Below are 10,902 nucleotides of genomic sequence, written 5' to 3' on the forward strand. Positions count from 1 at the left end.
TTGCAGCACTATCAAAAAAGCAAAGGGTCTCTGAGACTACAAAGGGTTATTTAAAAAAAACATCTCAGAAATGTATTCTACATTGTCTCTTTAGTCCGTGTTATGCTCCCAATAATTTTCCTTTAAGGGGAAATAGGTCTGTGTTCTTATAGGTTAACACTGCAATTCTCTGCAGAATTTTAGCGACAGGCAGCATAAAAGAGTTTGGAGGAGGAAAACATGGTTTGATTTGCTATTTCTTCTCAGTGGCAGCTGAAAGTGTATATTTAATGAGGCAGTCAGCTGAGCAATGTTGGATCACAACGAGGCACTCGTCAGATTGAGGACAACTTCCAGGCACAGCAGTCAAAACTCATGGGTTTTCTTACATTGTTCCCCTTCTCGTACTGCTGGGGACCATTACAAAAATATGATGTTATAACGTGCTCTGAAAACCCTCAGAAAAAAGACAATGGCTAAATGCCTGCTGTATGTTATATAGAGTTGCAAAAAAATGTAATACAAGAACTAATTTCAGTTGTTTCGCCTATTGGGCTATTGCTTTTCCTTTATAAAATCCATATGCTTATGACCAAAAAGGACCACAACTATGTTTATAAAGTATGCATACGTGTAGTACAGTATATGCAGGTCAAGTCAAGACGTGGTACTGGTCTATTGTACAGTATACAGAAAGTATGAGTACAAAAGTGGTCTAAAATATTGTGTAATCCATATTATGACAGTGCTATGTATTGAATGCATCTGTGAGCTTATAACAATGACTTCTAGCTGCACAGCAAATTGAATGTTATGTCCAGGGTAGATGGCACTGCACAGCTATTGCACAGATATTGTTATCTCCTCAATAATGTAAAGACACGTGGAAAGAAATTGTTTTTGTGCACGGTGATCTGAATTAGAGGGCTGCTACAGAAACATAAGCAGATTTACCCAGTCATCATCATCATTATCACAGGATGACTGCAGGATGAAAGTCCATACATAAATATGACAAATATGACAGCCTCCACATATGGCACAAATGAAGTAAGGTTTCTGTTGAGTTTCTCTGTTTAGCTATTTACTCTCCCTCCCTCCCTCTCTCTCTTTGTGCACTTGTGCAGTTGTACATTTTTATTAGACTCCAGTAAACCTAAGCCTGATCTGAAACAATAACACTACCACTGCTGCTCTTAAGTCTTACATTACATCTGGTTTGTTTCTCTTGCTATGGGAAATGACAAACTGTCAGAGAAACAAGGACACGATTCATAACATTTTCATCCACTTTTAGTCCGCAATGCCTGAGGCTGAAGTTTAAAGAAATTTAATTAGACATATTTTCAGTTCATGTCTTCTACAGCTGGCTTATTAGACAGTTCAGTAATTGTATTAGCATTTTTGTTTTAGAGTTGAGACAATGAGGGCTACAAATTTCTTATTTTCCCTGGAGGGATGGGGCAGACAGATTTTCATCAGAAAACCTCCCAGAAGTGTGGAGTTGAATAATTCCAGGACAGGGTCAAAGGAGTCTGCGAAACATGTTTGTTGACTCAGGTGGTGCACAAGTCCTGAAAGGCAAGGCAGGTTGGTGCCAATGATCTTTTCCTCAGTTTGTTACATCTGTTGTACCCTGCCCTTTTCCCATTTGCCAAACCAAAGCACACAACCAAAAAGAATTGAAGCAACAGCTTATGTTGCAACATCCTCAGCTGGCACAGGAAGAACACCCTCTACTGGGACTTTCTGCAAAACTTGGTGTAAACCTTCCATGGCATCCACAGAGTGGAGTATGGTGAGGGAGGTGAGTCTCAAATAAGAATGGTGTCTATAGAACTCGCTGAGGAGAGAAAAGAGCGGTGAGGAGAACACGAACACACACACACACACACACACACACACACACACACACACACACACACACACACACACACACACACACACACACACACACACACACACACACACACACACACACACACACACACACACACACACACACACACACACACACACACACACACACACACACACACACAGAGTTTAGCTTCTCCTGGTGCTTCCTGTCTTTCAGGAAGATGGTGATTCACTGGTAGAAGTGGTTACTTTGGGAGTTTTCTGGCAGTTTTCCAGGAGAAGAACAAAGATCCTTGCATACAGTAACTCTCCATTTAAGATATAGCCTGGATATAGCGTGCAGGGCCATAATGACTGCTCCATTAACCAACATGTTTGGCCGGTAGGCACACCGCAGGGGATTCAACAGGGGTCCTGTTATGTACTTTAGGTGAGCCAACACTAGAATTTCAAAGAACTTTGTGATCACAGATGTGAAAGAAACTGCCCGTAGTCATTGTTCTTGTTATGCAAGCTTTACAGGGAACAGTATGGTTATGTAGCATTTGATGCAGGAGAAACACAAGTTGAGTGATCCGCTTAAGATCTATGTCGAGACAGGAGCCAGTTGGTCACCACATGCCTTCAGACAGAAGTGTGAGACGCCATCTGGGCCTAGGGCTTTCCTGGTCTTTTATCTCTGTAAGATTCATAAGACATCCTCTTCACTGTTGCAGCATGCAGGTTGTAGCAGGAGTGGTGGGTGATGGGAACTTATTTGGAAAGGTAGGTTGTGTAGTGAGTGAGTTAAGGCCAGGAAGATGTGCAAGCTTTGTTTTGGGCTTTTCAGTGTTTATTTTGTCTGCTCTAGTTCCTTTGCCACTGCTGTGCACCTCATCCTTTGCCTGAAGAAGCTGTCTGACTTTGGCTGTAAAATTGTTTTCAATGCTGTATTTTAAACAAGTCTTAGCGGGAACACGCGTTCGGTTCATCTGCAATGACACAGTGTTGCAGTATCAGTAAGCTCAATCAGATCATTGGCTTTTCTTCCCACAATGTTTACCACAAGCTTTCTGGATTTCAGTTCTTGTAAGTTAGAAGAAGATGAGTAATCAGAGGGTCAAAAAGCAGTATGGGGAGCAAAGCAGTAAGCATCCTTTGATATGGTGTCACAGTGTGTTTCTGTCCCCCATGGGATACTTAATATACTGTCTGTTTTTGTGCAGTTCATGGCTGAGGTTTGCTCAAAATCCCCCTGAATAATGAAAAGAGAGTCTTGTGTTCTTGCTCTATACTGGTTATCTGGTTAGCCAAGCGTTGCAGCGCCACGCTCACAGTCTTGAGGCAGGGGTTGCAAACACAGGCCAGAATAAAGGAGGAAAACTCCTGTGGTGTAGCTTACAGCTTACTGTTAATGAAAAGAGCTGAAAGATGGGGGCAACAGATTCTCTGTTACACCGTGACATCAACACACCAACATTCACTGGTATATTAGCCGATTTTGCCTTCCCTAATTTCTCTGATACACCAGTTCCAATAGGTGGTCCAGTCGTCAGAGTAGAAAACCAGGCAGATATAATGCAACGTCCTGGGTGGTTTTCACCTCACCAGGTCTACGTGACTTAAGGAAATCACTATTTCTATACCACTTACAAGGCTCAGATAGCACCACACTTCCACAGCAGCATAATGATGATAATGTAAACCAAAGCATTGAGAACTTTGTAAGTGTAAAGACAGTTTATTAAAAATATTTTATAAAGACTGTATTGTTTGTGTAGTCAGGCAGTTGCCATTGTGGGAAAACCGTCATGACCAGTCGAACCACGAACACCATGCTTGAGCCATGTTACTGGAATTCTTACTGGTTGTTCGTGGTTTGACTGGTCTTGTATCGTCTGTGCCTTGTATTTCTTACGTGCTTACTTGTTTGTGTGTTATTGTTTTTTTTTTGTTTTTTTTGCTGTTGCTGCTTTGCTGCTACTGTAACGACAGAATTTCCCCGTCGTGGGATGAATAAAGTATAATCTGATCTCTTGTCCTTTAAAGTGCAACAGAGAGTGAGTCGTTCTTGCTGGTTCTGTTGGTTTATCTTATTGCCCAAAGAGCAAAGTTTCATCAGGCCTATACTTGTAAGCAGACTCAGAACCCCCCGGCTGGAGATTTAGCAGCACTGGCATGTTTTCCCTGTTATTTCAGAAGACTTAAACTAGAACATCCATAAAACACGCTCCATGTTAGAATGATAGTGTCAAAATATTAAAAAGGGATCAACAGTTTTTTTGTTGCTCAAATGCTTCAAAAACCAGACTGCAGGGTCTGTTGTTCATTTTGCTTCAAAAAGAGAATTTACTTTACCAATTGTGGGGTTTTCTTTGTTAGATAATTGACATTGTTGAAAAACATTATAGGAAAACCGTTTATGGCTAAATGAATGAAGCATATATAAAAAAGATGTAAAAACTGAATGAAAAGGGAGAATGGAGTTTATTTCTCCTTTTGTAAATAAATACACAGATGACAGATAGCCAAACCAACAATTGGTGTGACACCAAATTAATATTTATTCCTATAACTCAGAGCAACTAAAAACTAGAATTCCATTTAGAGGTATTGATTAAGCTGCTAATTATCCACTGAATAATAACATTGAGTACTGCTCAAATACGCTAAGTGTTTGTTTTTCCTTTATATGGAAAAGACAAAATCAAAACAAATCTTTGATTCAGTATAACTACAATACGAAAACACTGATTTGAAGACCTTTCACTGGTTAATGAACTCGAAGACAAAGATGTTGGAAAAATGCATGCAATTTCAAATGTGCTTCTTTGGGAGTTTATCTTATTATGGGTTCCTGACAGTGTCAGCTAAAATAGCAGCTAAACTAACAGCTACACTTTCTGACAACAGGCCATCAAAAAACACTTCTTGTGAATGTAGCTCCCCTGGTGATATGTTTAGCAAAAAGAACAGAAACAAAATGTCACAGGATATTGCTTGTGTTGTTAGACTTTAGACTAATATTCCATAATTCTACAATACTCACTAGCTAAAGTGACAGCTTTGTGTTTTTGTTATAATATTTTGTTTACACAAGCATAGACAAGAATAAATTATAGTTGCAGTTTATGAACACAAAGCCAGAAGAGAGGCCATGAATATGACAATAGACCCTTGTCTACCCTTTTTCTGCTGAATTTAAGTGCTACTTTCAACACTATATAGACCAAGGTATGTTAATGTAATAGGCCATCTGGAAAACTAGGTTAGTCTCAGTGGGACAATAATAAACTGTTTCAGGACCTACATTACAGGTAGACAAGTCTACATCAGCCTCAGAGACCTGGTGTTTAATAGATTTGATGGCAACAATGGAATTGCCTTGACCCAGTTTTATGCTCTTTGTGTATGCCCCCTTGGGAGAGATTACTCAGCAAAATGTTAGTTTTTACACTTAAACACAGCATGCAGAAAGGATATCTGAGCCACAGGAAGCCCATTTGTTGTCTGCTTGTCTTCAAATTACTGCAGATGTGTGATGACCTTCATTTAGAGAAGAAAAAGCAGGTCTCAAACCAAAGACCCCAAATCCAGTCCAAATCATTATCATTGATTTGAATCATTGACTCCCTATTTCAATCATTGCTACTTTCTATTAAACTATACCTTTATCATTGATGAACAACTTCAAGCTGTCTTAAATTTTGAAAAATAGAACCCTCTCAAGCAATACCGTCATGAAAATAAAGCAAAGTAGAATAGATTATTGCACTTATTTAACAACCAGAATTGACACTCCAATCAAAATGTACAGATTTCAACTAATACAAGACACCAATGACACATAACCTTCCAAATTGCTAAAAGACAGAAGATTTTCCCAAGAATAATTGTGATAAATTGAGTTTTGATAATTTGCCTTACAAATGTGGTACCAATGTGTGAGAACCTTTCTCACAAGGGTGATTGTGTTATCCTGCACACACATATTTCAGAAACTATTAAATGCAGTAAAGCAGGTGACTTAAAAAAAAAAAAAAAAACAACAACCTGACAACAGATTGTCTCTCTTCATTTTTTTCATCAAATTTTTCTCATTGCCATTACTATCATACTATTAGAAGTTCAATTATACACGTAGCAAAACTCCTAAAGGAAATCAGAGCTGCATGTTACGATCATGAGATGAAGTATAGTTACAGATCTTCAGAGATGGCGGGTGGCATTAGTGAACAATATTTGTCTGGTGGAGATAACTGCAATGAATTTCTTTCTATCCATGCTGTAGGCAAGCATGAATCCATTTTTCATTTTTGCCCTGAGGGTAATCGATGATGGGGGTGACGAGACAACAGCACACCTTGAATGAGCATGGGTACTCTGAAAGGTTCAAAGTAGCCTGCTGGCTCATTGAAATTCAGTCTGCTAAATCCTAAGCTTTCCATATTCCCACCATGTTCCTACAGCATACCATAGGGGGAACTAGCTGGCACTCCAACCACATTTTTTATTATGGGCTGCACTTTGTATTGCCTCAGGTCAGCAAAGAGACCTAGAGCTCCATTAATTCACATAACCTCTGCAAGGGCTATACGGTATATACAAGCATCGCTATGTCTAGCAAGGACACAGACCTGCAGTGCAACCTAACCTAACCCTTACACATTGTGAATTATTAATTACTGACACTCGAAATTGAAATCGTACATTTTTGATCTAATAAATATTTCTTTTAAACTGATTAAAAGTGTAAAATATTTAAATTTCAATAACAAACTCTTAAAACAACATTGGCAAAAGAAATAACTGCAGCTACACCACTCTTTACTTTCTTTTTATTCATTTATCAGTTATTTTTAAAAATTATACATATTGAACATAATGGAATGTTTAAATTTCCATTTTGTTTCATTTATTTAATTGAATATGCTTTTGGATAGAATTTAGGGACAAATTGATGAGAAGCAGTTTTTTTCTTTCACAATTTTCTTAATTCTTGCATTTAACGAATTTGTGATTTAGACAACAAAATCACAACATTGCAGACTTTATGAACAAAAACAATGCGCCGTATGATGGGGCAGTATTCATAATACCTGTGAACCGAGCTCCACACAGACACCTATTGATGTTGAAGTGTTTGTTCGTGTGTGTGAAAGTGTGCTTGAATCTAGTGCTGATGTGAGAGTATTTCAGCTGTGGTGGGGCACGTCCACAACCTTAACGGTGACCAAGTGTGTGTTTTTAACAGACAGACTTCTTCAAGCTCCACTTACTCCACCAGTCTGATCTTGTGCAAACTGGGATGAGAGGTTTTAAAGACACACAGACGAACCATGGTGATAGCTCATTAACACTGCTGCTCAATCCGAATTTCCTCAGGAAATATTTCAGCAAATGCTTAGCGTTAGTGATTTTGTGTAAGCACAACAGATATGGTGATCATTAATGCACTCATAAGAATATCAAACAACCCAATATTTCCCCCACAGATGCTGATTAAGCAATAAACTTTATTGTTTAATGACGGCTGATGCACTTAATAAAACCTAAGTTGTTATCACATTAACTTTGTTTGCTGCAATGGATCACCAATGGTGGGCATCTGGCCAGCTTCAGAGTGCTGTCACCATCACAATTTCACATTGAGTCAGGCATGAATCACGTTGCAGTCATAGTATGAGTGGGAGAGAAGTACCACCGAAGGTTCTGGAGTCAGGACTAAAAAGAGTGAGTGCTTGAATGGTGGCTAATGGTTCAGACAGGCATCAGAGTACAAATTGCCTAAGGTCATGTTCCCAACAACAGTATTTAAAGAATGAAGGTCTCTCACCTACAAAAAAAAGAAAGAAAAAAAGCCTCCTTTCGAGATTCTTGCTGAAGTTTCCCTCTGTATTCTGTGTGTATAACTGTGGTGACATGATGGACTGAATGTCAAACATGAACGAACAACAACACATCGAGGCATGCTTCAGGGGATGTTTGTATGTACAGGGAGATAAGGTGGGATGAAATGAAAGAGATTATGTAACACTTAATCAATCAATCATTCAATGGTTGCTAGGATAGAAGCTCTTTCTGAGCCTCTCAGTGCTGGCCTGGTGTATCAGTTAACTTCTTCCCGACTCAAACAGAGAAAAAAGGCTAGGATATTGAATGATTCTCCTAGCCTTTTCTTACAGTGTCTGGTGCAAAACACCTTTAGGCAGGGAAGGGCAATGCCTATTGGGGGTGTGAATCTTCACTGGTCTCACGATTCCATTACGTTTATCCTATCAACGATTCAAATTGATTCGATATCATGATGCGTAAGGATGCGTCACCTCCTTACTATTATTACATGGATTTCATCAACAAATTCAAGCAGTGACTATCACCTCTTTAGTTTTGCATACGTTGTCCTGACACCCAGCGTGTTAGGTCCTCTACTTCCTTCAGGGAGGCCTTGTAATTGTTATCTGTGATCAGGCCCACCGCCAGCAAACTTGATGATGGTGTTGGAGTCGAAAGTGGCTACACAGTCTTGTGTGAACAGGGAGTGCAAAAGGCGGCTCAAAACAGCCCTGTGGTACAGTCACACTCCTCAGCTGCAGTTGTTTAAAGTTCAGTCACATGTCTCCCTTTACTCCCCTTCATATCTTTTTTTATTTGTCAATGTTCATACTTAACATCTGATGTGAGAAACTTGCTTTCAGGCTCTGTCTCAAGCTCTTTTGCCACCTGAACAAATGTCAGGCCAATTAAAAAGAAGCTACAAAGGACACTCTATAATGGAAATGACTGGCTGTCTATTTCTATACCCTATCAGCCCTCCATGAAGTTTAATTATGTTAACATGTAAAGTGTGAATGTAGACGGGTAGAAAACAAATACAACATGTGATGTGAATGTCTAAGCTGCAAACTTTAAGCCACAAAAATGGCCATGATGGAGCTGAAAGTATCCCTGCCAAGAAGAAATATTTTGGTACACTAAATGTGAGAAAGGGTGTGAAGACGAGGAATTTGGCTTTGGAAAAGTTGATCATTTCACAGATGAATTCATTCTTTGTTTGCATTCTTTTCCTGTCAAATTGAGGGGAGGCACAGACTAATCTGTCATGCTGCCAGCAAGAAATAAAAAGGATTTGGACAAGTACACTCTGAAAAATACAAATAATAAGCAGAAGGCGAGCGTTGAAAAGCAGTAAGGTTAAAAAAAAAAAAGGGGGGGGGAAGGAAATGATACTGTTGTTGTGTTTGTCATGTAAAATTAAAAATATTGTAATTGAATTGTTGGTCTTTTAGCTTGTGTTATGATATTGTGTTGCTAAACAGACCTCTCATGAAGGGCACTTTTCACATCTTATTTGATGTAAATAGTTTTTGTTGCTGAAGTGGCTTTCATTACTGAATTCTTGTTAAGGGTATGAAGGGCCAAAGTTATCTAATCTCTCTCTCTCTGTCTGTCTTTTTGTGGGTGTCTCTTTATCTTGCTCAATCACTCACCATGACTAGTTATTTTACTCTCTGTGAGTAACGCTTTCTTCTCTCTGCTTTGAGTGCTGTACTTGTGACTTCATCTCATGGTGGCTGCCATTATGTTGTTGATAAGGCCTTTTATGAAGTCTCGTAATCAAGATATAACAGCAGCTAATGGATCCACGTTGACTACTGTGTGCAAAGCTACTTTCCAAGATTTGGTCTAGCATGGCTTTGCAAGCCACAATACACATATGCATGGGTTCATACATTGACAAACACTCGTACAGCCACAGCCACAGACTTGAGCAACTTACCGAGCCAGTGTTCACCGGTGATCTTGCCAAATCCCTCACGATAGGACTCCCAGGCTCTGAAGAAGTTTACTGAGCCATCCTCCCTGCGCTGGATTACCTACACAAGCAAGACAGCAAGACAAGAGATCAAGGGTCACATGAGTTTCATCATGAACGTTCTTCCTCTGTGATAAGTAGTCCCACTGTTGGTTGCTAAGCTTGTCTAGAACTGAACTAGGAAATGAACTCAAATGCTTGCTCTTTCACTAAAGAGTAATGCAAATGCTCTTCCTTCTAAAAAGGCAATTTGTCTGAGGCTAATAAAGGAATCCATTAAATCTAATTGAAATCCCAGTATAAAAATTATATTCATATAACAACAATCCTAAATACACGGAGTGGGAAATTTCTCTTTTTCTTCTGTACCGTGAATCATGAAGTTCTATGAAGCAATAATGTGTGGCGAAATTGTGTGGTAGTTTCTTTTATAGCAACCATGAGAGAGAAACAAAGTAAATATTAGCAACTACATTAGCAGATATTTAGCAATAAAACTCTGTGAAAGCTGTGTGTGTGTTTGTGCTCATGTGTGATGGTGCAGTATCTGTATCACCCAAAAACTTTAAAAGTACTGACATTTCAAGTGCCAGGTTGAATATTAAGGAAAATTGGAAATGTGCTCCTGAAAAGGAAATACATGCAGACGGAAATATGGGACTTGCGGTTGGAAGGCTGTGTTAATGTTGAAATGACAAAAGAATTTCCCTGAGACAGTTTATGATCAGCGTGACTAATCCCCTAAAATACCATAAGGTAGCAGATGGCCCCAACAGCCGTATTTGCTTTTAACATCAGTGCAGACAAAGAACACAATCCTGAAGAGCAATGGCAACAATTTCATCCTCATCATTTTCATCCTCATAATTGTCTTCACTGAGATCATCTTAATCATCATTACCGGATCATCATCACTTATCAACACCATCTAGGGATTGTAGATTTTCCTTTGCATCCTCAAAGAAGCTAGCTTGCTCTGAGCTCTCGGAATTCCTCCAACATAAATCTAAAGATTGATCTCCTCCCTTAATACAGAGATACGATCATCTTTTAACTTAAATTCTGTTTCGTATGTTTCAAGCCCCTCCTGCAGGACATTTTGCAAAGTTAAAATCAACATGCCAACACTCGCTGATGGAAAAAACAGGAAATGGTGACACAATTAATAAGCTCCACCCAATTTGGCATTTCTGTACAACAATTTCTTGTCCTTTATACATCTAGATTAAAATCTTTCACACAAATAATAATAGCATTAATAATAATAA

General features: G+C 39.0%; 1 protein-coding gene across 2 annotated transcripts in view; it reads right to left on the reverse strand.

The window, feature by feature from the left end:
- fibcd1b (fibrinogen C domain containing 1b) overlaps window positions 1-10,902 on the reverse strand; it is a 111,652-nt gene that overhangs the window by 30,657 nt on the left and 70,093 nt on the right. For both annotated transcript variants that reach the window (XM_032539713.1, XM_032539712.1), the window contains one exon: window positions 9,599-9,695. In XM_032539713.1, coding sequence (XP_032395604.1) covers window positions 9,599-9,695 — 97 coding nt within the window. The remainder of the gene's footprint in view (window positions 1-9,598; window positions 9,696-10,902) is intronic.

The sequence above is a fragment of the Etheostoma spectabile genome, chromosome 16, assembly GCF_008692095.1.
Source record: "Etheostoma spectabile isolate EspeVRDwgs_2016 chromosome 16, UIUC_Espe_1.0, whole genome shotgun sequence".
Lineage (NCBI taxonomy): Eukaryota > Metazoa > Chordata > Actinopteri > Perciformes > Percidae > Etheostoma > Etheostoma spectabile.